A 27,963-nucleotide genomic window follows, 5' to 3' on the forward strand; every position below is an offset into this window, starting at 1 on the left:
TTTTCTTTTAAACATTTTTTTCATCTATGTACAATACATTGCATTCACTGTTTCTAAAAACGCAAAATTCAAATGAAAACATTCTAGAAATCTAGTTAAGCAAAATATGTCTCTTTCTCACATACATGGGAATCAGGCGTCACTAATATTCAAATTTTGACAAACTAACCCCTGCTGCCCCATGAGAATTGTGCATTCAGTCACTTATAAGTAAATGTGACCTATTGTGTTTTTTAACAGAAAAGGGCTGAACTACAGGTGATCCATTGCTTGGCTCGGTATTTCACGGGGTGAAATCCATCTTCCTGTCCTCCGCCTCTTTTTCGCAGATGAATTGATACTCCTTTACACATCTGGCATCATTCCAGCGGCTCGAAGCTCCTCCGCACAGTGTTATAGAGCCCACTGTGGCACAATCCTCTGCATTTTCAAAGTTATCAGGTTGATCACAGCTCCATAACCTAAAAAAACATAAGGATCAAGAATTTTTTTTCAATTTACGAAAATGTTTGTATATCTGCCTGTTAGCCAGCGGTACCCATTTCATCGGCCTCAGAAGGATGAAGGGCTGAGGGAACCTAATGGAATGCAAACCTGTGGCCATGAGGCGAAACCCAGGTTTCTGAAGGGAATCCATTAGACGTCCACTGACCCACCAGACTGGACCACCTCTGACCAGGACTTGAGCTGAAGGGGGCATTACATCTCCTGAGTGCAAAAGATGATTTTTTTCAAGAAGTGCACATTCTGATTTAGATATCTCAGTCTCATTCTTTCTGTTACCTGATGTCTAAAAGGGTTTTCCGCCACACAGTATTGCCACAGGTCAACCTAATTGAAGAAACACTTGCACCCGCATAAGCCAGCCATGTTATGCTATGTGGCAACTGCTATATGATTTGTGTAACGGGTTTTGTTGTTCTATCTTATGTGTTGTGTTCTATTGTGTTGCATTGCATTATGTTTTACGTTTCAATCATGCTCAGGATGTCATGTTAGGGTTTAGACAACTCTAGGATGTCTCAAAGAACTGAATTGGAAAGGACTGACCAGGAGAGAGAGACAGGAGGTAAGATGGAGGAAATTAGGAAAGGAGCCATGTTGATAGTGTGATCTTCCTCGCAACGTCACTATTACACTACACGGAGCACCGAGGAAAGCCTTAAGAAATTGTTCGCTTAAGCCATATCCATCACCACAGAACACTATCCCTTCTCCCCTATTCCTCTAATTTGCCTTTCACAACCCACTACTTTGTGTTCTTCTCTTGCTGCAGCCCTCCCTCCTCTACTCATACCAGCCTTGACCTTGACTACACACCTTCTGCTCCTTCTGACCAGAACTTTGTGGTGGACTTGTTCCATTTTTTTTCTTGCCTTCTACCTCGAAGCAAATCTTCTCAGTTTTGGCTTCCTTCTGGTTGAATCTTCTCCATGGTCTTGTCAAGATATATAGAGACAGGAAGATGCTTTGCAGCACTGTACCGCCAGGGACTACCTGTCCCATATTGCCCTGGGCCACTGAGGAGGAGGGCCCAGGGTCCAGCAACAGCAAGGGATGCAGCCGGGCTGTGCCTGGGCCAGGGGCGGTCCAGCAACGCCGGAAGAGCACTTTTAAGTGTAGTCTTCATCCCGCTGCGCGGGACGCTTTGCACCACTGTGTAGCCAGGGACTACCTGTCTCATACTGCCCTGGGCCACTGAGGAGGAGGGCCCAGGGTCCAGCAACGCCAGGGTAGCATGTTGAATCCCACAGCGTGGGATGTACCCGGGCTGAGTCCAGGGCAAGGGCAGACCAGCAACGCTGGGGAGCACTTTTAAGTGCAGTCTTCATCACGCTGCACGGGATGCTTTGCACCGCTGTGTAGCCAGGGACTACTTGTCCCATACTGCTCATAGAGCCCAGGGTCCAGCAGCGCTGGTGGAGCACTTTTACGCGCAGCCTTCATCCTGCTGCGCTGGATGTTTTGCACCACTGCGTAGCCAGGGACTACCTGTCCCATACCGCCTTGGGCCACTGAGGAAGAGGACCCAGGAGGATCCAGCAACACCAGGGGAACACTTTTAAGCGCTGGCTTCCTCCTGCAGCATGGGATGCTTTGCAGCACTGTGCCGCAGGGACTGCCAGTCCCACTGAGGAGGAGGACCCAGGGTCCAGCAAAGCCAGGGTGGCGCTTTGAATTCCACAGTGTGGGAAGCAACCGGGTTGTGCCAGGGCCAAGGGCGTACCTGAGGCTGGGCTGGGCCACTCCTCTTGATTCCAGTTTTCTGGAGGTGCTATTGCTTTATTGATCTGCTATTGTTTCTTTGATCTGCTCCAGCACCCGAGAGGGTGAAACATAAAGCCCCGATTCCAACTAAGTCCAAACCTAATTCATCTTTGATTTCATTCCCTGTGTGGAATGTTGGAGTGGATAGGACGTCTCCACTTAATGCGGATGCCCCGCTAAACAAAAAAGATGCCAGGGATCAAGAAGGATGCCCCCTATATTAAAACCGTCAACCTGTGCTTTTGAGAAGAGCCCAGTGAGCACTACTGGGTCTATTGCCGTGGACTTGGAGCTCTTGCAGTGGAAACTACTGGATTCTGTGAGGGGAGGTGGAATCACTGCATTCTCCAATGCTTGTGCGGTTGGGAGCTGTCAAAAATAATTCGTGCAGCATTACGTCAAGACTCTCTACCGCCCCTAATAGTATAGCTTCTCAACTTCCTCACGCTCTGGCACCCGGGCCTCTGAACTCTTGCCCTGAATTGCCCCCAAACAAACACTATTTCCCAACCAATTGTTCTGTGGACAGACACCCCCCACCCCATTTAGCACCACTACCCTTTAGAAAATCATCAGTCTCAAGTAGATATTGGGCCGAGAGATGTGGAAAGGGCCTTACATTCTGGAAGGGAATCGACTTTGGGTAAGACCTCTAGGACTATCCACCCAGCCCCTTAGTGCTGACGAAAATAACCCCGCTAGCATTACCAGCAGCACTACGCCACTTTATGGCCAACTGGGTGATTCAATTCGGGGATCGGGGAACATGAGGGCTAGAGGAGGGTTGTTAGAATGATGTCACCATTAATTTACCACCTGACTGCTGTCCTTATGTTGTGATAATGACGAACGTCCCTCCCCGGTCTCCGCATATCACCGAGTCCCCAGACCAGTTAAAGAACAAAGTCCTCTACTGGCTTCAGGCCACATTTATCTTTACGGTCTGTAAAGCTGGTCACATGCTGTTGGCACAAAGGACTGGGTGGATTGGCCCATCTAAGAAGTCCTTTAAGGGAGATTGGGTTATTATTAAATTTAAATATTCTGCGGTCTAGATGTCCTAATCTCACCTCTTTAATTCCGTAAACATTAAGCTTCTCCCACTTGGTTTCTTCTACTGCCACCTGAACCGTGCGCATCTTGCCCCTGACAGTCTATTTCCTGGTCAGTCCTGCACTGGTAACCGTCTTTTTCAACTTCCCCTCTTTAATAGGTTTGCAGCCTTGAGCGACCTGCAGGTGGTTGAGTGACAGTTTGGCAGTTGGGGTACACCTCAGCCAATCTCCCCGGATGGCCTTACCGATAACATCCTTCCCTCTCTCTATCATAGTCATGAGCCGATGGTTTATCCTACTGCTCCTGCCCTCTTAAATCACTCTCAGGCTGTTAGGGGGTTCAGTCAATGCTGCCTGGTCCCCCCGACATAGGCATTCCACCAATAACCTCCGGTTAGGATGGGGTATGTAATATCACTTAATGGAATATTTCTGGACTCTTAAACAGATGAATGGCCCCAGACTGGCTCAATATTACTGAAACCTCTCAAGCCTCCAGGAAACCTGGCGTGCTGAACCAACCCATGCTGAAGGTTTCTCCTCCATATTCACTGCTGCTACTCCGTCTCCATCAGGTCGGGCCAGCGGCAGCCTGCAGATTTTAATTTCTAATTTGTTGGCTGTTATTATTAGAAGGTCTGTCACTGCCTTCCCATATTATCAGTTTGTGTTTTTATCTTTCAGAGGTGGGTCAGATCTAATGTTAATGAATTTTTATAATAACGTGTTTGATTCCACCCACTGAGATATCGTCTCCATCTGTGGATTTAAATGCTTTATTCATCTAAGTCACTCTAACTGTCCCATTTTATGGGCTGGCGATTTTAATATTCCAAACTCCTGGTGTCCATCAGACCTAGGACCAGCACCCACTCCCTCCAACCACGCCAGAAACCTTAGAATCATCATAGACAACAAGCTCACCATGAAATCACAGATCAATGCCGTCTCCTCTGCCTGTTTCCTCACTTTGTGCACGCTACGTAAGATCTTCAAGAGGCTTCCCCTACACACGAGATGCACCATAACACAAGCCCTCATCACCAGCCGACCGGACTACAGCAATGCCCTCTATGTAGGGTTCGCAGCACACCTCCTATAGAAACTTCAGCCCATATAGAACACTGCAGCCAGACTCATCCTTGGCCTTCTCAAAGAACCAAAGGAAATGATGGACGGAGTGTTGAACATTGCAAGCACTCACCCCCAGTCAACTGATCTGGGTTTAATCCATCACCGTTCTTTAGCCCACTCTGCCACCCCAGTTCAGACATGGCCATATGCAAATCAGTCTGACCCTGTGCCTCATGGGAACAGTCCAGCCCGAACTGCCAAGCCATGTCTTCCCTGGACTGGAATCAAGCATCCTAGGACCGGTTTCTGGCAAAGAACCCACATTACACCCCACCTCAGGAAACTCCACTGGCTCCCTGTACAGAAGAGATGCCAATTTAAGGTGATGACACACGCACACAAGGCTCTACACAACCAAGGACCTGCCTACATTAACCACCGCCTGAACTTTCACTAACGGTCGAGAAGACTATGCTCCGCCTTCCTTCCAATTGCCCATACTCTCCGCATCTACTGAAGCAGAAGTGGAGGACGCTCTTTCTCCCACATTGCAGCAAAGACCTGGAACAGTCTCCCCATGCACCTCCGGACCATTGCCTAAATTCCAGAATTCTGAATGGCCCTCAAGACCTGGCTGTTCGAATAAGTCTCAGGGACCTGCAAGCGCCTGGATACCCTATTGGGCGATTAGCCATGCTTTATAAATGCTGATTGGATTGGAATGGAGAATGGTCTCCCACGTTTAATATCAAGAGGGGATTTAGGCAGGTCTGCATCCTGCTCCATTCCTTTTTTCCCTTTTTATCAATGGAGTGGATGGTGCCATGCAGACTCTGCAGGTCAATTCCCCTATAGGTGTTGGGCGTTCGGTCCCAGGGCTTTTGAATGCAGATGACGCGGGTCTAAGATGTTTGGGTGTTGTCGGTCTGCAGAGACTGATGGACACTTTTGCAGACTTTATGGAGGCTAGGAAATTAATGATCAATATAGCTAAAACATTTACGATGACCGGTGGTAGAAACATCCAGAAGTGTAAAATATTTTTTATCAAGGGCTCTCCCATCATAAAGCTCAATTCATTTTGCTACTTAGTTATGCTTTTCACTAACAATGGTTTATGGACTTAACATATTTAAAAAGCTCGATCAAAAATGAGTACAGTGTGCAAGGGAATTTTTAGGTTCTCCTGTAAACTTAGCAGTCGACCCATTAGGGAAATAGTCAACATTTCCAAAGCAAGAGCCCTTTCTGCTGCTATGTATGGAGGGGGCCTGGGAGGTTATTCGTCTTGTTGTCCTCTTGAAATGGAAGATAATGCTTTCCTTAGGCGCCTATTGTTTTCACCTGCCTTTACACCATCCACTATTATGCATAAGGAAGTGGGGCTAAGCCCCGTGGGGACTTGCTCACTCTTAAGCTCAATTTACGTTGGCACTCAATTTGGGCTAAAACCGGAACGGCTTTTACGAAATTCATCATTCTGGATTGTCTAGCGTTAGACCATGCCTTTAAAATACAGTGGCTATCCTATATTAACAAAGTCTCTAAATCATTGTTTGATACCCCCATGCTCCAAGTCCCCTAAAGGAACCCTACTTTACACAAATGTGTAGTTAAGGGCCTCTTTTTTAGGTGATAGGAATGAAAAAAGGGCTCTTGTTTGTCGGCCACCTTCCCCAAGGGCCTCCAATTGTATCTTTCCCGGGTGAACAACACTCAACACAGCTTTTTTCTTTCAAGGCGGCTGCTGGGCATAGTATACCACCTTGTTACCTTCTAGATTACGAATCACTGGCACAGGGGCCCAGTGCCATGCCAATGTAATGGCGTTTTGAAGCAGAGCACTCAGCACTGTACATTATTCTGTGTTGTTTCTATGACGGTCGAAGGATTTTTTTTTTAAACCAATCTTTGCTGAAAATAGTATCCAGGATCATAATGTTGCTTTACGGTACCTGTGTGCATTGGATCACGCTAAATGCTTTTGAATAGCTTGTTATATATGGAGTGTGATTCAAACTAGCAAAAGCATATCTAGTTACACATAATTCTTGCCTATTTTAGATGGTTCTCCCATTAATGCTGTGCATAGTTTGTTTTCATATTGGCGTAGCCTGTCTGGGTGCTATTTGCGGACAATGTTTCTTAGCCGAGCTGTTTGTCATTATTGTATGATAGCTACCTCGTCTTTTTAAACAGTTGTTATGTGTGTTGCTGGAGTAGGTCCATGCTGGGGAAGCCACTTAGGTGCTATTTGTAGCTAACCTTCTTTAGCTGAGCGGTCTACTCCTATTGCACGATCACTCCTTTGTCTTTTTAAACTGATTTTTTAACTTCTGTTGTTGTAGCAATTTTATACTGTTTGTTCTTTTATTGTCCAATGAGATTGTGCTGAATAAATATTTTGACTCAAATCGCCTGGAAGAAATTGGCTCATCTCATTGATTCATCTGTCTGCCAATCCCTGGTTGTGTCATAACTCTGCTCTACTGGTTTCCTCTTTTGTTCTATTCTTCTCAGCCATTCCCACTCTTCTCTGCTACTGATCATCTCCTTTCCACCTATCCTTATCTGTCCTCAATTTTCCCTTGCACATTTGTTCCTGAGTTTTATGTGATAAGTCTTTCACAAGAATACAAAGCTCCACTTCTTCTCTTCCCTTCGTCATCTACCACTTACAGTTTACGCCTTAATTCCATTGACAATTCTGATTTAGGTACAATCTCCTGAATGCGGCCAAATTCAGGAATTTAACTTGGGAGCAGATTGTGCACTCCAGGATTTTAGTACAACCTGTTGAAATCTGAGTAGGTGAAAGGGCACTTTGCTCTTTGGTGAATGTAGTATGGTGAATAACTTCCCCTAGTAGTACATCAATCCTCAAATCCAATAGGCTTCAATCGAGATGGGCCCCTAATTGGACATCAGTATTCTCTGGGTGTTTATAGGGTGCAGTCTGAATATAGAAACAAGCCCAAATCGTAGCCCAATAGTATGTGATCCTTGGACTTCTTTCTATTTTTCTTCTCCAAACTGTGAAATTACATCTCTGAGCTCATGTTTTTGCTCAGCCATCTCCTATTTGGATGCAGTTTTCCATGTTTCTATCACCCAGTTCGTCTAAAACGATCAATTCTAGATTCTGAGTTTAACAAATTTTTTCAATCTGATGTATTCCTTTGTTCCTTCTGTACTACCTTTCTTCCCAACATCAATTTGAACAAATGTAATGATACAGGAATGAGTCATGTGATAGCTGATTGGATGTATGAGTTCAAGGATAAATGAGTAAGCCTGTAAGATGAGGTATTGCTTGCGCGAACTCACCAAGGACTGAAGATGCACTTTTAGAAATAAGCGAGACCTACTGGCCTTGCCCATGCTTATTACCTTTAGTTAACACGTCGCTGTTCTAGATTCTATGGTTTGGTAAGTGAAATAAGGTATAAATAGTAAGCTATAATATCCAGAAATATAAATTATGGACTTTTTGCTTAAAAGGCGACTTACGCTTCGGATTGTAAACTGAGACCGTTCACCCACTTCCAGACACCTTCCTGATCCCTATCCGTCAGGCCAATCCAGAGGCTGTCGTTTTTTGTCGTGTTTGAGATGAAGAGCTGTAGGAGAGCAAAGGGAACAGGTTCTGCAAAAGAGCACAAATCTCAGAGTACTTGGGGTATTTGTGACCTGTCTCGGACACAGGTGGCCAATGTTGATGCTAGACAACTCATAGATATAACGGAGCTGGGTGTACGCAAGGATTTTGAACATTTACTGACCAAAACCTTTTGTATGGAAAACGGCTGCTGGGAGTAACAGGTCTTTTGTATACTTGTACATCAAAATATATAATTATATATTATTGTTTCAAAATATGATAATTCCTACCCACGTTTCCTCAGCTATTGCTCCTCTTCTTATTGAATGTTGTTCATGTTTGAAAATTAACTGTCTTTTAACAACGATCCATTTTAATCAAATGTATCTTTTTTCTCCTTCTCAGGAAGTATTTGCGTGTGCTGGAAGTGGACACCTCAGGTACTGGAGTGTACGGTAATCCTCACTCAGGTAGGGAACTTCTACAGCATACTGCTACTACGGAACTCTATTTCTAGATGAGCTCTCAGGATAATGCCCAGATCTTCTCCTGTCCCACACTCTAGAACTCTAGAACAACAAACCTCTACAGATGACATACATGCATTCTAGGATAGCTACTCACGCACAAGCTGTAAGGAACCAAACTGCGCAGATATACACTACAAATAGTCTAACACTTGATAATGGAACCTACTCACGAGCGCAGACGCACCTCACGAGTATGATTCCACTTCTCTCTTTTGACGTACAGTAAGCTGTAAGCATAAGCGTTAAACAGCCCGGGAATTTCTGTTTACTTAATAGCGCAATAATTATTAGTTAGTGAAGGTAACCGGGGCAACCACAACATCAATGAACACACAGTTCCCTGGAAACGAGAGTTTGCTCAGAAAGGGAAACACTACTCTGTGCGTTCGGCCTTTTGGCTCCGATCAAGTGTAGTTCATTTGGTGGTCCCTAGAGGGAGAACGGTCAGCTGGGATGTAATCATTGCACTTTGCGTGGCCATGAAACTCTTGGGCACGATGAAGGAAAGGTGACGGTAACGTCGTAGCGTTTTTAGTAGTTGGACGGCTGGACTGCTGGGCGGCTCACTGTGAAGTGGGCTGACTGGCAGACTGGCAGGATGGTGATTTTTTACGTAGGTCGGCAGGCTTGGCTGGTCTGCTGTGTAGGTCAGCCAGGACTCACGGCCAGGCTGACGACCTCGGTGGAATGGCGGGCCCGAAAGGCATGGCTGGAAGTCGACACCCTGTCTGGCAAACCCCTCCTAGGTCCGACCAGCGCAAGGCTGACCAGCTAATGGCTGACTGCAGATTGGTTCCCCGCAGTTCGGCTGGGCTGGTTGGCTGCTGGAGGGAGGGCAGAGCTGGACACACCGGGGAGGCTGAAAAGATAAGCCATGCCGAGTACACCGAGGGAGTTGGCCGGGACGGGAGGCTAGGCTGGCCGATGTGGCAGACTGGCTCGACCGGCTGACTGAGGGCCTGACGGGTAGATCCCCCCAAAAACCACAAAAAAACACTACTCTGTGCGTTAATTGGGCATGCGCAGACTAGGACACAATAAGCTTAACCCCGAAGCAACATTAAATGTCGACAAGCGCCGAAACTACCCTGAACTCTGACTAGCCGACGGAGAAAACTCTAGAAATGTTTACTCACGGGGATTTCTCTGGTGAAGTGTGCCGATTAGAACTCGGACGCGCTTCACATTCTAAACGGACTTCAGAGAAGAACGACTAGTGCCCTGAAGGAAGAACCAAGTTGGCGGCCATCTTAGTTTTCCAATTTTGCCAACTTGATCTCCAAATTGCACCAGAGCCAAGGTATTTATGTTGTTTTGACACCCTACCTCCCAATACACCAGCCACAATCAGATTATTGATGAGAACTTTCCTGTGGGCTCTGACATGAAACGTGGCTTGGGACTTTGTTCAAGACCGGAGAGATCCTCAGGGAAGATGGTTAGGGGTCATGGCTAAAGTAAAAGGGAGTGTGTTGAATTTTGTCAATTACTATGGCCCAATTATGGATGACCCCTCAGCGTTGATGAAGGTTTACGAACTGCTCAGGGGAGCCCCTGGTCTGGTCATTCTTGAGGGGGGATTTCAATTACATCCAAGACTTAAGAAACGATACTTCCAATAAAAACAAGAAACAGCTGAAGCCAAAGACTAAAAAAGTCCTTGATGCCATAATAAAGGATTATCAGCTGTTTGGCCCATGGCGTAAAGCCAATCTGGCACTTTGTGATTATACTTGCTACTCCTTCCAATTTCAGACAGCATCACGTATTGTTATTTTTTGCTAACATCTCGGTCCGTGAATCCCGTAGAGGCAGAAATTGGGGCCAATTCATTTTCGGACCACTCTTTTATTAAGCTTGACCTAGAAATTGAGGAGAGAAAGAGGACGAGATCATGGTGGCAGATGGATCGTCTCCTTCTCCTAGATCACCAATGGGAAGAAGAGTGTTAAGAGTGTGGATACTTGACTATTTTAGGATCAATGAGGGGACAGCAGAACCATTTTCAGTATGGGGGATTCAAGGCAGCTATGCATGGGCAAATGATCGATTTTTGGCCGCTCAGTCCAAAACACGACGTATTAAAATAGCTGAGTTCCAGCAGGCAGTTGAAAGTGCCCTTGATCAGAGAAATGCCCCTCCACGGGGTCAGTTTGAAAAGGCTAAGAAGACGTTAAGGGAATTTTTCTTGGTAGAAGAAGTTTACAGCTACTGAACTTTTCAACAACGTGTGTATGAAGAAAGCCAAATGGTCGGCAAATTGTTAGCCGGGTCTACTAAGACCAGACAGGAAGCGGCCTTAATTACAGAGGTTACAGATCTCAAGACCGGAGTCGTAGTGAGGGATAAGGATGGGGTTGCTCAAGTTTTCATGGAGCATTGTCAACAGCTCTACACTACTAAATATGCGGTCAGGCAAGAGTCAATACAGAATTACTTTCAAGGCGTAAATCTCCCTAGGCTATCCAACTCCCTTGTGGACCAGATCCAACTCGACATATCAAACGCGGAGATCCTGGTAGCCCTGAATTCAATTGCCGGAGCGAAAGCCTGCGGTAAGGATGGACTGCCCATAGAATTCTATAAAGCATTCGCAAAGGAGTTGACCCCCTTCTTGACAAAGCTTTTTAATTATATAAAGACTGGTGGCGCCGTTCCCTCAGTCTTTAAAGAAGCCATTATTGTTAGCTTTGTGAAAAAGGGTAAGAATCCCAAGGACGTCAACTCCTATAGACCAATCAGTCTTCTAAATGCTGACTATAAAATTTTAATGAAAACTTGGGCGCAGCGTTTTACTCCCCTAGCCTAGCAAGTGATCCACAAAGACCAGTCTGGGTTCGTCGCCGGGAAGTCGATGTCTTCAAACACAGGATTTTTAATAAAGGCTCTCAACTTTTTTAATATCAATAGCACTCCGGCATGCATTATGATGGTAGACGCCGAATAGGTGTTTGATCTCGTTAATTGGGACGCCCTTTTTTATGGTCTCGGCAGGTTCTGTGTCCCCTCTCAGGTCACAAAAATGCTCTGGAATATCTATCAGGGGGCTCAGGCCTAGGTGGTGATAAATGTAAACCAAGTAGGGATAGCAAATATGAATCGTGAGACTAGACAAGGGTGCCCGCTCTCCCCTTTATTATTCACTTTTTTTTATCAAACCCCTGCCTATTAAAATTCGCAACAATGTAGCAATTAGAGCCCCGATTCCGGGTATGTCAATATTAAAGCTGTTGGCGGATTACATCATTTTATATCTCAGTCCTGAGAGCCAGAATTTGGACCTGTTCTTAACAGAATTTAGTAAATTCAAATTGATTGCGGGCTATAAAATAAACCAAAACAAAACTGAGATTCTAATTTTAAAAACTGATAGTGGTTTACTTCCCACAAATCTCAAACATCAAGCCCTTAAGTCGGATCCAATACGTTATTTGGGGATTTATGTCTCTAATCAATATGGGCAGCTATATAAATTGAACTACGAGGTCATGCGGGGCAAAATCAAAAAATTGATGGATACTTAATCACTCTTACCACTAACTTTGATAGGTCATGTAGCCCTTATCAAAATATCCATACTCTCTCTACTCGTTTTTTTGTTTACAAATATACCCATAAAAACTAATACTAGTTGCTTCAAAGAGCTTGAAACTATGTTCAGAAAGTTTGTTTGGAGTAAGAAAGCACCTAGGGTTAAACTGTCGGCGCTACAACTACACATCAATCAGGGAGAGTTAGCATTACCACAAATTTGTACATATTATGAAGCGGCTATTTTAGATTTAACAGCTCATCTGCTGGCATCAAATGATCTATTAGACAATTTATTCTTGGATAAAATGGTGGAGGAATCCGGCTCGCAGATCCCGATATTTCTAAAAACCTCCAAACTCCCCAAGATGACCAGATATAAAACTCTGCAGGAATACTCCCTTAGACTACAGTCCTTTTTTAGGAATCTGGTTCTTCTGGGTTTCACTATCTGAAATTAGGTGAATGTAAAAGCTTGGGTCTCCAAATTCAATCTAGCCACCTTAGAAATTGGAAGGAATGTGGACTAGAAGAGCTGGGGCACTTTTTAATTCAGAATAGAGTAAATACATGGCAAGAGGTTCAGAATAGATGCAGAGACTGGAGCAAGCCTGGCTTTTTTGAATATTTACAGATTATATATTTTTTTAATAGATATAATCTTTCGTCTGTGGTGCCCCGACTAAACTGGTGACCACTCTATTTGGAGCAAAAGTAAGAGAGGTGGCAACTGGTACCGTCTTTTGTGCACCCAAAGTGAGTCTCCACTGGTCGAGAAATTCTTAGAAAGAGTAACCCGGGAAACTCAATGTAACTTTTCAAGCCAGTAGTGGCAGGCCATATCTCAGTTAGGGAACAAGGCTTTAAGAGCTGCTAATTTTAAAAGAATGGCCTTTTTGTCTCGGTGGATAGCATACTATACACCCAAAGCTCTCAACAAAAAATATCCAGAAGTAGAGAATTAATGTTTCCTTTGCCAGGCAGAAGGGGAAGGGGCTTGGTTACATATATTCTTTACATGTCCAAGGTTAGGGCTATTCTGGGTAAGGGTTTTTTCGTCCACAAGCCGTGCGATTGCGAAGAGGATAGATCTTGAGGCGGAGGTCGCCCTCTTCGGTTATCACCAGATCTAGGGCAAACTTGACAAAAGCGGAGGAGACTTTTCTATCTCTTTCTTCCCTCGTTGCTCGCTCCCTAATTCTTCGGAATTGGAGGTCGGCGGAAGTACCTTTATATGCGAGGTGGCTAAACAAGATGAAACCGGCTGGGCACTACAAAAAAGTTCACTACAATCTGGAATTTCCTAGCGAATCTCGAAACTATGACGCAATAGAAGTCTCTTCGACCACAGCACTTTAGCACTTTAGTAAACTAGAATTGGATATCCGTAAAAAGATGGGATATTAACATAAGCACTTTTGAAAAATGGGTATTCTGCCAGATTATGCTGCAATATGCTTTTTATTTTTTGCACTTACTTTGCACTTTCATTGTATTGGTTTTATGCATGACTTGTATGTGCTGATCAAATGTGGTTCTTAACTCCCTGCTGGAAAACGAGTGTTCCGCCAAATTATGGCTGCAATATGCTTTATTGCACCTACTTTGCACTTTTCACTGTATTGGTTTTATTCATGACTTGTATGTTCCGATCAAATGTGGTGTTTACTGTACATATTGTGCTGAGCAGTGTGTATGTGAGTTTTGTGCTCCGTTGTTCTGCCAATCCTTTACCTCTTCTGTGTGGGAGGAGCTTGTACTCTCTCTGTTGCTGGTGGTGTATGTGATGTACATAGCATGGACGTGTGGGCTGCTGCTATTGTACCTTTTGTGCATGACTTGGGATACATAGCTGACTCCAGTAAGGTGCCAATTTTGTTGCTATGAGAAAAGCTTCTTCTACAGCTGCTTGCGCTGTAACTATTCTGTGCGTGGAAGTAACATTAACAGCTGCTGTGTGTATGTAGGTGTCTGTGCATGTCACCTTTACAATCCTGCTTTCATTTGTTTTGTATGAGTGAAACATGCACTGCAGCCATCTCTGCTGCAAACGGTACTGTGAGATGGAAGTTTGCACTGCTGTTACAGGTTTGTGAGAAGGAAGCTTTCACTGCTGTTACAGGCTTGTGAGATGGAAGCTTGCACTGCTGTTACAGGTTTGTGAGATGGAAGCTTGCACTGCTGTTACAGGTTTATGAGATGGAACCTTGCACTGCTGTTACAGGTTTGTGAGAAGGAAGCTTTCACTGTTGTTACAGGCTTGTGAGATGGAAGCTTGCACTGCTGTTACAGGTTTGTGAGATAGAAGCTTGCACTGCTGTTACTGGTTTGGATCTGCTCTGCTTTTTGGTGAGAGCAGCTTCCATTGCTGCTGTTTTTTTTATGTGAGAGAAGTGTGAGCTGTTGATGCAGTGCATTACTTGATCTTTGTGTGGGAGGAACACTTTCACTGCTGTTCACTGTTCTGTGTTTTCTTATATTTGTGCCCCTTCAAATAACCTTTCACTGCTACTGAAAACAATTGGCTCAGGCACTGGTTCTTTTACAAATTTTCTCACCCAAAACCTTGCCTAAATCAGCTCCGACCGTTAATAGGCTCGACAAAGGTCTTCTATTTTACAGTGTGTGTGTGTGTGTGTGTGTGTATGTATATAGCTACAAGGATAGACAAAGAGGCTGGTAGAGAACCATATAGGCAATTGATATATAGATTGATATTCATTAAAAATAATTTAAAAATACAATTAAGGCTACAATGCTGCAGACTACAACACTTCCGAAGCAGACATACACCATGGAAGATGCTTTTAAGCAATCACAACAACGCATTACACAAATCTTAACTCACCTGCTCCATCTGGTCATTGATGATGACCAGGTCTGCCTGACTTGTCAGACATTTTAATCTGCTTACTTCCCATGAGAGTTTGATTTGAGAAAAGAAATAGCATTTTCCATTGTACTGCAGCCAATCTGTGGAGCAGATCTGGTAGAAGAACTCTGAAAGATAAAGGTACAGTGAGAACAACCAACAACAATACTTTTGTTGGGTCAGAAGTGAAGCCTCGGGGTACTCAAACCACATTCTGTTTTTGTTGGCGGTGTCTCTAGGGCCCTGAGCTTAAGCATAGCAGCTTCTAACTTCACCATTCACTGGTCTGAAGGTATATTTGCATAGTTACTCTTTACAGTGGCCCCACATGTTCAGCAGCCTGTCCCGGCGTAACTGGTTTAGCTTTTTAGGATTGGCTCTGATCAATATACCTTCTAACATAGTAAAAGCTACCAGCTCCTTTCTCTAAGTACTCAGGAAAAATACCATTAACTAAGCCTGGGTGAAGTTCACGGAGTTCCGCCGCGAAATGCAAAAAAACCTCTGCCGCAATACATGGATCTCCGCAAGCGGCGGAATTTCATTAGATAAACGCCGTTTGTGGTGATTTTCTGTGCTAGGTGCTTGACCGCATTGTACAATCATCGCGAACAGCATCATGCACAGCGCAAGCGGGCGCTGCTTCCTTTCTGCCGCTTGAATAGATTTTTAATCGAGGGCAGCTTTCTCAACGTGAACGCACGGTTTCTTAAAGCGAGCAGTCGCGAGCATACACGATCACTCGCAATGAGAAATCTGAACGCCCACGTTGAGAAATCTCGCCGGGAGGTTGATTTTCCATGCTCGCGCTCGCCAACTTGATGTTGACGATCGCGAACGAGGAACAATCTCGCCAGGAGGTGTATTTTACCACCCAGACTTACCATTAACACCCTGCATGAGTCCCACACCTCCTTGAAGCTCAAAGCCCTTTAAAAATGGAATTCCACTAATCACCAACAACAACATGCATCAACTAGCAAAACCCTGGCTCAACAACATGAACTTTGACTTATTCATAAAGCAAGTTGCACTCAGTGCCAAGCCACCTGGATATACCCAGGACCTCACTCACATCTGATCTTACAAAGGGGAGAGGATGTGGCCTAACGATTAGGGAGGTCGACCTTAAATCTGGGGAACAGGGTTCGAGTCTCGGCAATGATGCTCAACATCCTGTGATTCTGAGCAAGTCACTTAATCTCCCGTGCCTAACAAAATTTATTTTGTAATCTTTGATACCCAGTGCATCTCAGCACACCATACCCAGAACACCATCAAACTGGAGTCTAAAGTTCAAAACTGAAAATCAGAGCAAGGGCCAATTTCATCCCAGCACCTAGGATCTGTAATGATCCCAGCATCCACCAGGACTGTCGAAAGGAGTTCTTTGGAAGGTACACAGTTGTCTGATGGCTGTATGCTTTGCTGCGAATACTTGTGTCCAGCCTCTGTTTCTTTTTTCAATCCATGAGCCTTCCCCAAGCCATCTCAGACCATCTAACCTCCATTGCGCTCTGTAGAACGGGGCACAATGCTCTTGTAGACAATTACGTAATTTGCCATGCAGCAAAATAATGCACTTGGTTAGTGTGCTGTGTATTGAAGCCTTTTTTTTAATTTTTTATTTGTAATGGGATTTATAGAGCACCACATTCACTTAAAGGTATCTTGGATCTATTGGATGCAGGACATTCAGACTAGCACTGTTACTCCTGACTAATATTAACTTGGAGACATTTTTAAAGCTTTTCCGAAACAGCATTGGGTATTTCATAAATTAATTTTCAAACCTACCTAAAAAAACCTTTGGATTGTTGTTCAATATTTACGGAATATGTGCTATAAAAAATAATAAGTGGCCCATTTTATAAAGAAAGTTCTTTATTGGAGAGTCCCAACGATGCTCTCTTGCTCATTCAATATGGATCTGGCATTAGACATTTCCAGGCCTGCTTGTGACTCTCGTCTGCCTGTAGCACAGTACAAATACCGGTCCATGCTAGAGTACTTACGTCTACAATCGGTGCCAGAAGTTCTCTCTTTGCACCTGATGTACTTCATTGCCCGGCTGAGATTGCTCTCCAGTTGTGCCAACTTTTCCTGGGTGAGCTGGGCTCTGGCAGTAACTGTTGAATCTACGAAGATTGGAGAAAGGAATATGAGTGACTTGAACTAAATTGTATTTAAAGGGATAATACTTCATGTCAAATAATCTCTGGTACCTAAAAAGGAAGTACAAGCACACACTGTCTCATTCATTGACTTAGGAAAGAGGTGAAAATAGTACTTTTCACTTAAAGTTTTACCTTGTTCTCTTAAACATGGAATGGCATTGAAAACAGTCGAGTGAGGGCAGTGACAAAATGGACAGAAAATGCCATTTGATGACACTAATTTGATCACATTTGTCCAATAGTAGAATCAGAGGAGACTTTGGGAAAGTCTAATTTCCTAGTAATTCATTACATCTCTTTGAAAGAGTTCAAAGATAGTAAATCTTACTTACAGAGTATTACGCGAGCAATCAATGTAGCGAGCAGCAGAAGGCTGATCACCAGCCCTGAGTCTACCAGATTCTTTGTTGACAGCATCTTCTTGTCCTCTGTCTGCGAGGTCTTTCTCATGCCTAGAAAACAAAACAGTGTGTCTATCAGTTGGTCACGGTAGGCCAAATTCCCCAAAAGGGAGGCTTTGCATTTGTTTTCTTGCATCCATTTCAGAACCGTTCCTTACACTTACGTCGGGTCCCCTTTCACTGTTTGCCGGCTAAGGTTTCTTTGTAAAGTCTAATGTGATATGAATGACCAGTGTTGAGCGTGGGGAGGGGCCATGACTCAGGAGCCCCTCTGTTCCGCCAGCAATGGCGATCAATAGCATGTTACCCGCAGTGGATCCACATGTAAGGTTTAGACAACATTATTTATCATGTGTAGCAGTTATAAATACAGATATGAATCAGAAGCAGAATTCAAGGGGTTAAAAATATGAAATTTAGTAAAATCACAATAAAATACTTTGTTGGTGATAGTAGAGTTGTTTTCTCTGTAAAGTCATTCATTCATACAATCTGTAATTCCGTAAGCATGTTTTCTCCCATTGCTTGTACTGTATCATGGTCTGAAATCTGCACTGTGGAAATAAGTGTGTGAACATACATTTATTACAAGACTGGCTGAAAATTGTGATTTCCAGGACATATTTATATTTCACTGCAAAGCATACTTGTTAATAGATATGAGTTATGAATATGGGTTCTTTACCCACTATTAGGAGTTTCCATTTTTTTTAAGATAGTGTTACTCACTCCTGTTGTAAGTGGTCCAATTCATCAGGCTGAAAGTATTTTAAACTAGTGAAAACATTATTTTTTATCTTAACTAACTAAAGTCAAACCAACATTTTTTTAATTGACTAGAAATGATAATGCCAGACATATAAAAGTAGACCGTGCTGGCTGGTGAAAAGATGAAGAAGGCCCACGTGTTCCATCATAGGCCTTATTCATATGTGAAGCGAACAGTCAAGAAAGACCACACCCATCACAACAACAGACACAGAAGAAACATCTTATGTAGTTCGTCATTCTGTTAGAAAGAACAGTTACCATTTGGTCACTGTACCCAGAGGAATACAATTTACAACTCACTTCGAATTGTACATCAATATTCTTTATTGCTCCAAGAATTGATAATAAAATCACTAAAGTTTTCAAATCCAAATCTAAATTGGATCTTTCATTGCGGTGAAGATCGATTAAAGTCAGATAGTGAGCACGGGACACATGCATGGATATACCTAATTTGGCATCTTCAGTGGGATTCCAGTGGAATAGTGAGCAAGGGACTCACGCCTGAGCAGACTCATCAAACTGAAGAGGTCACAATGAAAATACAAAAAAGTGATGAATAGAATGCATGAATTATTCTCGCCCATTGGAAATTACTCTGGGTCGCATAGCAGTCCATCACTTTTTTGCTCATCATGCCACATCAGATTAGACCCACCCAAATTCAAATCAGCCTTGATCCTACTCCAATTGGAACAGCCCAGCCCGAATGGCCACGGCAGGTCCTTTCCGACTAGAACACAAGCAGACAAAGACCCAAAACCTAAGGTGAAACGGACCTCTGGTTGCTTGTATTCCTGTTCAGAAAGCACCTGGCTCACTCTTTTTTATGTACTTTAGTTCACAATAGGAGCAAAGTTTAAAAAGTGTTAGCATTTTGTACATGTACATGTGTACTTGTACATTCTGTAATTTGCAAATGTAAATGTCTAATGGCTTCTGAGCCAGCCAACCCCCTATTTCTCAACATCCCCAAGCAAACTACGTCTGAAATCTTTCATCATCTTCTTCTCAACTCTCATCTAAGGCATATCTCAAACAGCGGTCATGGTGTTACTGTAATTTCCTGTTGAGGGGAGTGCAAGAATTGTAGTCAGTCACTTGAGAGAGACACATTTTGCATGCCAGTGTCTGAGTCTACATCTCAAATAGCGAACTGGAGAGAAACCCGGTCTGTCCAATGTATAGAAATATGAGGTCTGTGAGTGCTTATCAGAAAACAACAGTGGATCTCCAGAAATTGAGACTGAAATGGATCTGTCTGTCCTTCCTTCTGTCTATCTATCTCTCCCGATGGTTCCAAATGTCAAGCCAGTTGAGACGGGCATCAAATGGGCTTCTCTGATTGCTTCCTATATACCATGGTCCATTCCCGATGACAACTAGGACTAGAAAACTAAAATGCCTCCTGAATAGACAACTGTGAAGTTGAGAGATACACAGCTTCATCTATTCTTTCTTACTTGTGAAGTTTGAGGCTTGTATTATAATTGTAATTGTAACTATATAGCGCTTACAACCCTGGATGAGGCACTCAATTGCTTTACCCAAAGCAGAACGCTGCTCCGGAATCTAAGGTTACCGGTTAATACAGAGGTTACTGCTCATTTTTTTTAGTGCGATTATATACACAAAAGAAGAAGGGGAACACCAGCTTGCTAATACTTCCTCCCTACAATACAATCACCACACACCAGTATAACTAAGGGGTCCATTACGATGGCGGGCGGACTCCGTAACGGGAACGAGGACCGACCGCCAGAGGTGAGGCAGTCCCGCTGTGCCCATTAGGATACAACCACCACCCTGGCGGTCGCATCCCGCATATTTAACGTTGTGGCGGGCGGTGCTTTGCGCAGCACCCGCCACAATGTCAAATATGCATACGTGACAGGAACCGCGTGGTGCCTGCCACCTTGTGCATGCCAATGTAGGGGGGTACCATAGGTGCAGCCACCCCCCCCACCCAGGGGCCCACAACGGGCCCTCACAGTTTTCACCGCATGCCTTTCAATGGCGGAGTCTCTGCCATGGAAAGGCATCCCACCGCAGGCATTGTAATATGGATGGGCACCGCCACCATATTGTATCCCTTTTCCGCCCGGCCGGCAATCCAACCGGCGGAAAAGCGGCAGACGGTCTTTCCATATGCGGGGGTGAACCAGGGACATTTGGCGGGCGGATCGCCACCGCCGGTGGTGGCGAACCGCCCGATATCCTAATGGCCCCCTAAGCATCTAAAGCTCCATGGTAAGGCTTGTTATGAGTGTTTCTTTAGAACACAACCATTGGTTGTTAAAAATACTAATCCTCACCCACAAATAGTGGCACGTGTCGTCATCGAGCTCTAAATCCAAACAATGTTTTTGTTGAGATGGGTTCAACCATTCGAATGGGAGCACTTGCAATATTGCATTAGGGAACTGAGGCAACTGTGTCATTGGAAATTAAATTGCCTTGAAAACATCTATATGATATTACCTTTGGTGTTTTTTTTAGACATGATTAAAATATACAGAAGGAAATGGGAATTGAATAATTGACAAAAAGGTCAGGTGACTTTAATCAGAACTGAATTTTTCCCTACGTGAGGCAACAATTTGAAGTTTTAAGTCATGGTCAATGTTACATTGCAGAGTTTTAAGAATACAGAGGAGGTGTTTTGAGTTTAAAAGCAATCTGACGATGCAATCCTGTAGATAGAAACTAAATTATTTGCCGTGAGATAATGCTATATTTGGGACTTTTAATAAGTACTAGAATCTGGTAAGCAGTCTAGCCACTGCTAGGCTCCTGCTAGACCACAGTTTCAGCAAGTATAGGCAATCAAGTCAGGGGTTGGAAATCTAGACTGAAGGCTGGGCTTACAGAGGGAAATATTGAGAGCTTTAGGCTTCACTCAAAGGAAGCAGAGACTTCAATATCATAGCATCATAAGCGAATATTCAGGGTAAATAAAGGACATGTCAGAAAGAAGATTCTTCAAATGCTGGAGTAATTGTTTTCTGATGTTCACTCTTAAAGTTTGGCTCACAGTATTAACAACAAAAGTTAAATGGGCTCCATTTTGATGGCACGTGATAAGGGTGAGGATAGCTTCAGCAGACAGTGGACGTATTTTACCTGCATTCCTGTGTCTGGAGAATGGAGACCCGTACACTGAAGTGGCTAGGATGGAGAAAGGGCTAACTTTAGAAATTCCATCAAAACTTTGTTAGCCACAGACTGCTTATTAGCCCTTTCTGAGCACCGCTATTTGGTGGACTGCAGGGGATACCGGTGTGACTGCAGTTTCTCTTGTTCAAGGTAAGGAAGTGTCTGGGCCAGGCCTGCTCTTTTAAGATTAAAAAATAGTGGCTCCTTATTTTCCCATCACAGTAGCAAGAATCCGCTTTCATTGCCACATGGCACTGCAAGAAGCAGTGGGGTGCTCCTGCTACTCAACATCAGTACCATATTGAACATCTCATCTCCAACACTTCCACTTCCCACGTCGTTGCCCCACCATCCAACCGCTCTCTGCACTGTCCCTCCCTCTTGAGCCCACTCCCCCAACCCCGGTAAACCTCCTTTCTCGTAAGTCCCTGCTCCTTCTTCAGAGCTCAAGCAACTGCTCCTGTCCCTAGTCCCCTGTACTATCCACATTCCATGGCATGCTTTGCATGGTGTTTACGTGGCAGACAGAATAACTTCGAAATGCATATAAAAAAACTTGCAAACTGATAGTTCAGTCTTCTTCAGTCATTTTTGGAAAACGATTCTTGCCATTTTACCTACATATTTTGATGAAAACACTCTGCAAACTGACATTTTTAGAATACTTTTCCTGAAAAAAGAAATGGGAGCATTTCTTCAGAGATGTAGTCAATATACTTTTTATACTGTACAGTTTATGAATTTCAAAAATAATTGAATTTGTGAATTATAATTTTGTACACCTCTAGTTGTCTCCTCATTAATTTAATCATTGGAAGGCTTCTAGTAACAAATGTTTGATCAATTTCAGACCCTGAACCCTAAGGCCTTCCCCACTGACAATATAATTTCCCTCTCTACTAAGCCCTTCTCCTTCCAATCTACATCTCTCTCTGCATTTCCTCCCAAGCCCCCTCAAATGATCTTTACCTGGCTGCCAAAGCTTCTATCAGCTGCTTTTTTAAGCAATAAGAACATTTTACACTAAATCTGTTAATTAATGCCAGCAAAACTGTATGTGGTGTAAGGCCAGACTAGTGGGCAACATAGATCACTTGAACCTGTTTCAGCACCTATGGCCGCTAAGTCACATCTCCCCGAGTGAATATTAATTTGCTCAGAGGGCAAATATTTTGTTCAAAAGTATTAAGTGTCACATCTAGTCACAGACGTGCACTGGTCTATCAATCTAGCCATGGCTGCTAATCTGGATTACTAGTGTTGGTCGTACTTACTTTTAACGATGCATCTGTTTTATCCTTCTGCTCTTGTGCTGCACTGCACTTGCTCCGCTGTTTGTATAAAACTGCACTCCAGTCCTTTTATTTTGCCCCTGGCATCACATGGGATGGTCAAGTTCTTCTCGATGATAGAGCAGGGCTCAGCTTCCAAGGGCATACCCACCAGTTTGCAGACCGTGGGGTGTTCTGCTGTTCACACATCTCTCACAGACTTCTCTTTATAAATTTATGGTTCTATCAACTTCCCTTTTCTATCGTGGCCGGAGGAAGTTTTGGAAATCATGCAGCCTTAAAGGGGCCATCCGATGAATGATGTCACAAGAAGACTCAAATCCCAGACAGAAGTCATCAAACAAGTGATGTAAGTGATGCAGGACTGGTAGGGAGAGAGCTGCTGTTTCCTTCACTGGATGACCATTTAAGAAGTCAATACAGTGTCGCGTCCACCCACAGTGGGGCCAGTTTGCCAGTTCGTTCTGAGTGACACAGTCTTGAAATTGCACTGACAAGCAAACAATCCAAACTCATTAACACAATTGCATTAATGCATAAACTGGATCCAGACCACATAAAGTGTCAGCACACACTTTAATAGAAGAAATATATGCCGCAGTTTTATTAAAGAAGATAATGGGTTACCTTACGGGTGTCCCACAAGTAGTCAGTGATGATGCAACCTAAAGTGGCTACCAGTCTTCTTAGCCAACAAGCATCACAGCAACATACGACTGATGCAATACTCAAACCGATTGGAATGGGTTTATCCCGTCTCTGGAGACCATAGTCCAAGGGATTGTAGCTCTCACCAACGATGGAGCGAAAACAGGGCTGCTGCCCAGGCTTGGAACCCCTTGCAGGGAATTCTGGGGCACCATTCCCTTTATCCGGGCTGAGCAAAGGATTAGAGCGGTATTGTCACTAGGCCCCCGGTACTGGGTACATTTGTATTTCAATTGTTGATTAGATATCCGTCCTGAGGATGGTCTCGTGTATTTGGTGACAACAGTGACTGACACATTGACTCCGCCTCTGCCCTGGAAAAAGTCAAATACCATATAGTCAACTTTTGAAAAGGGTTTATAGATACTTTTTATCTTTATAGAGCAGTAAAACCTATATGCACCCTGCATTGCTGTGGGAGCCTTGAATACATTTCTGGACAAATATGTGTGCATTCAAATTGGACCCGACTTTTAGTATTGAAACAACATAACCCGTAGATTAATAAATGTAATACTTCAAGCAACGTACACTAGTCTCGATATGTCCATATACGTACACACTTACTGGCTTGATCCATTACGTGCTTCCCAGTTGCCCAGTACATCTGATTCATTCATTCAAAACCTCTCTAAATAAGTTCCATAGGGGTTTTCTTTGGGTGCAGTTGTGTTGTATGTTGCAGGTATCCTGACTCTCAAGGGGCTATTCGGGTGCCATTTAGTGATATTACCAACAACAAGAACCCTACCATTAATAAAGAGGGCGCACATTAACCACTCAAGATAGGGCAAGCGGAATGGCGGCTTTCGCTGCAAATGCCCAAAAAGAGGTCAGGCTGAGAATTCAAATAGAGGTTGAACCTCCTGACCCAACCCTGGAATTCATGAGCAGTGGAATATGGGGTACACCGAGGACTATTTTTTCCCTCTCTCCACCTGTGTCTTCCCTTTCAACACCCTGTGGCTGTTCAATCCTCCCTCAGTGGGGATACAGTGGAACCAGGTGGAGAATTCCGCACTTCCCTGTAGAAATGAGGAGCAAGTGGAGTTCTATCTCATCACACGCTCAACATTTGCTCAATCACAAATTATGCACCAAAAGCAAATGCGTGGCAAAGAGAACAGCGCTAACAATCATCTGATTTTGCACAGCTGCAAATACTTCTGCAGATGAGCACTTGAGCAATATGTATTGTTTTCCTCGTAGCCAAATCAGGAAAAAGCTTTTGGGACTCATGACCAAAGAGAATATAGAAGCAATTACAATACGCTATTCTCCAACTACCTCTCACACACCTGACATGCCCTCTTCATCACAATACAGTACCATCATCACCCACCTTTCTAAGCAGTGCAAGTGCTAAAAAGAGCAAAAATAATTTGTGCCTATTGTAATTCTAGTTTGAAGCCCATAAGCAGATTAAAAAGAGTTGTGAGCTCAGTGCTGTGTGCTCCAGGTTTAGAAATATTGATACAAATTGCAATATATTTCCAGGTCAGAGTTTGCCTTCAAGACAAATTGGCTTATTTCTCTGAGCCACAAGCTTGAAAGGGCCCCTTCCCAAACATGGATGCCTTCTTACCCCAGTGTGGAGACAGCTGAAAACTGGAGGCGCTGTCTTTGCCGGCTCATTAACATTATGTACCAGAAGATGAGGATAAAGTGATTTACACTTATGAGAGTTACATTATTTTATTTACATGGGGGCGGAGGGGTTACATCCCCATTATGGATTTACCATCAACAGTGAACTTTGCGGCGCAAGAGGGTTTTCACATCAACGCTCTGAAGGAGGTCTCTTTGGTGACCAGCCACTTCCAAAATAAGTTACTAACTGTCTAGAGTGAAATTAGTTCTGGCCCTGATGACACAGGTTAGAGTGCAGTTTGATGTTTTCTTAAAGTTACAAAATAAACAGCAACATAATTTGACCATGACATGTCACACCACAAAATGTATCAGATGGAAATACATATTTATGATTTCATCTGTAGTTTAACCCTCAATATCTTCTTGATAATTCACAAACGCTGTCTTTTCACCATTACTGCAATAGGTGGCTGTGATCCAACCATCTTTTCTATTCAACTCATTACAATCATGAAAGTTGAGGAACTAAACCAAAACATTGTCTCTTTCTGTGATCATTTGAAAGCATCTTGTGTCTTCATCCTTCCTTTTGCTCCTTTCCCTTATTATTCCACCCATCTCCTGCTTCCCTTACACTGACTCCTTCCTTTCCTACTCCACATACTCCCATTTCTGTCTTTTCTCATCTCCACTTCCTCCTTTTGCTTCTTCTGTCTTTCTGCCTTCTTCTCTTTATGCTTCTCATTCTCCTCCTTTCTCTCCTTCCATCTCCATTTATCATCCTTTCTTCAATATTTTCCTTCCCCCATTTGTTTCTTGCTCGCTTTTTCTTAGTACTTTGTGCCTCCGTCTCCCTTGCCATGTTCCTCTTCATGTATACCTCTCTCTTTCTTTCCTCTTTCTCCCTCCCTTCTCATCCCTCCTTCCATCTGCTGTCCCTACTTTCCTCCTTCTCCTTCGTCTCTTATGAGACTACCTTTGCCTTATACTCTTTATTCTTCTCTAATCCATCCTTATTCTCTCATTCTGACTTCTATTCCTGCCAATCAATCTATTTTCCCCTGCTTCCCCTCCCCATCTCCTTTTCCTCCTTCTCCAACTTTCCCGTTTATTTATTCACCGCTCCCCCATTTTCTTCACCTTCATCTCTTCCTAGGGATGTATGACGTTACAACGCATGCTTTTACACCGCATGCTGTTACAACGCATTTTTTACACCGCAAGATCTGTTACAACGCAAGCCTTTACAACGCATGCTTTTACAACGACGTACACTAGATGGAGTGCTGACATTAGAAATGTATAATTTACTATTCTAACTCCAGTCCACGTTGCAGTAGGGAAGGTGTTTGGATAGTAAAACTACACTATTTCTAATGTTAGCACGCCATCTAGTGCATTTCGTTGTAATGGCATGCGTTGTAATGGCATGCGTTGTAACAGATTTTGCGTTGTTACAGTTTCGTTGTAATGGTAGTGCGGTGTAAAAGTTGCGTTGTAAACGTTGTATACCCTTCCTAGTGCTCACACTCCTTATCTTCATTCTTCTCCTGCTTCTCACTCTCTCTTTCCTGCTTCTACTTCACTTTCTCCCTTTCTTGCTTGTGCTTCTTGTGTTTTAGTCATCAGTGTGCTTAGTTGTTTTTTGGTCAGGCTGAATGATGTCCACCTCTGACCTATTTTTCAAGATGTCATGCCTCAGCACACACAACACCCCTTCCCTCCTAAAAACCTCCTCCTGTACATATGCAAAGCTATTACACTGCAGTTTTCCTTCTTTTCTTTACAAGACAGACAACCGAGAACGTCCTGCATTTTTCTTCGTTCAGTCTTTTCAATTAGGATGTTCTCAATTGGTCAAACCCTCTCCTCAATTGCTTCTATGGACGATTGGCTTCATAAAACACCCCAGCTTTCCCAGCTCCTCCACACATTACACATTTTTTAATTCTAGTTCTACAAACTGATAGTAATCATTGTCACAGATGTGTTGGCCTTGCTTCCCAAGCATCAGAGGGTCAGTGTTCACTTATTCAGCATCGAAGGACATGTGTAGGGAGTAACTTTCAGGTGTGACCCATTCTTAAGAGACATGGACGCAATGTCCCTTCAGCATAAAGATGATATATTTGATTGCTGTCTAACCAGTTGATGATATAGTCGGGCATGTTTTTGCGAATGTTCTCATTGCTGCATAGAGACTTCCTAACCTATGAAGTTCTTCTCTTTTCCATAGGTTCTGCCTTAGAGTGAGAATATTATAAGTAAGTAAGTGTATTTATTTTGAGTAGCAATTACTAAGAAATTGTCAGAGATGTTTAGTATCTACAAACGGCTATATAAATATATCTCAGTTTATAACCCATATCTATTTGCGTGAGACGCAACCCAGTTACAGGCCAAACTAAGATGGCTGGTTTATGGCCATACTGCTGACAATGTCCAATTGCACCAATGTAAACAATTAATTCACACTGCCAATTACGCAGGCCTTTGTTCTAAGTTCCATTGTAAGGTCGATTTGGGTAACAACAGGAGTTCTGCTTATATCAATGTTACAAGAATTGTATTAGTTTTCCATGCTCTGATACTAGAATAGCTAAACCCTGGAATTTATCACGGAAAAAGGTCCTGAATTCAGAATTTTACATGTAGAGATCGATGCGGTAACATTGACGTCCACAAACCTTCTCCATTACAAAGGAGAAAAAGTTAGTAATACCAAAGTAATTTTTCAGTACCGCATTATTAGTCATTTGAATGTGACATTCTTTTCCTAGGTAGGTCCAAGTACATACATACCTTCCTGATGTCCATTGAGAATGCCAATCCAAGGATTAAAACCTCTCTTGAATTGTATTGTTTTGAATATCTCTTTGTGATATTACGAATTTTGCAAATATTTAACTTACCGAAGTGGGCCTGTTCTTTCAT

At 43.4% G+C, this 27,963-nt stretch overlaps 1 protein-coding gene across 1 annotated transcript; it reads right to left on the reverse strand.

Annotated features, from left to right (window-relative positions):
- LOC146772518 (lectin BRA-3-like) lies at window positions 1-27,963 on the reverse strand. Its single transcript, XM_085637007.1, has 6 exons — window positions 27,942-27,963; window positions 17,441-17,560; window positions 16,947-17,069; window positions 14,908-15,059; window positions 7,908-8,017; window positions 1-461 (listed from the first exon to the last, which is right to left on the reverse strand). The coding sequence occupies exons 1-6, from the start codon at window positions 27,961-27,963 to the stop codon at window positions 284-286; spliced, it is 705 nt and encodes a 234-aa protein (XP_085493133.1). The 3' UTR covers window positions 1-283.

Source organism: Triturus cristatus, chromosome 12 (genome assembly GCF_964204655.1).
Source record: "Triturus cristatus chromosome 12, aTriCri1.1, whole genome shotgun sequence".
NCBI classification, from domain to species: domain Eukaryota; kingdom Metazoa; phylum Chordata; class Amphibia; order Caudata; family Salamandridae; genus Triturus; species Triturus cristatus.

Excerpts from the sequence above, each read along its gene's own strand:
- LOC146772518 (XM_085637007.1), bottom strand. The coding sequence starts at position 27,963 with ATGAAAGAACAGGCCCACTTCG. Across the intron at positions 17,070-17,440 it reads GATTGCTCGCGTAATACTCT|ATTCAACAGTTACTGCCAGA; the intron begins GTAAGTAAGATT and ends CAATCTTCGTAG. Across the intron at positions 462-7,907 it reads CTCAGTTTACAATCCGAAGC|GTTATGGAGCTGTGATCAAC; the intron begins GTAAGTCGCCTT and ends ATGTTTTTTTAG.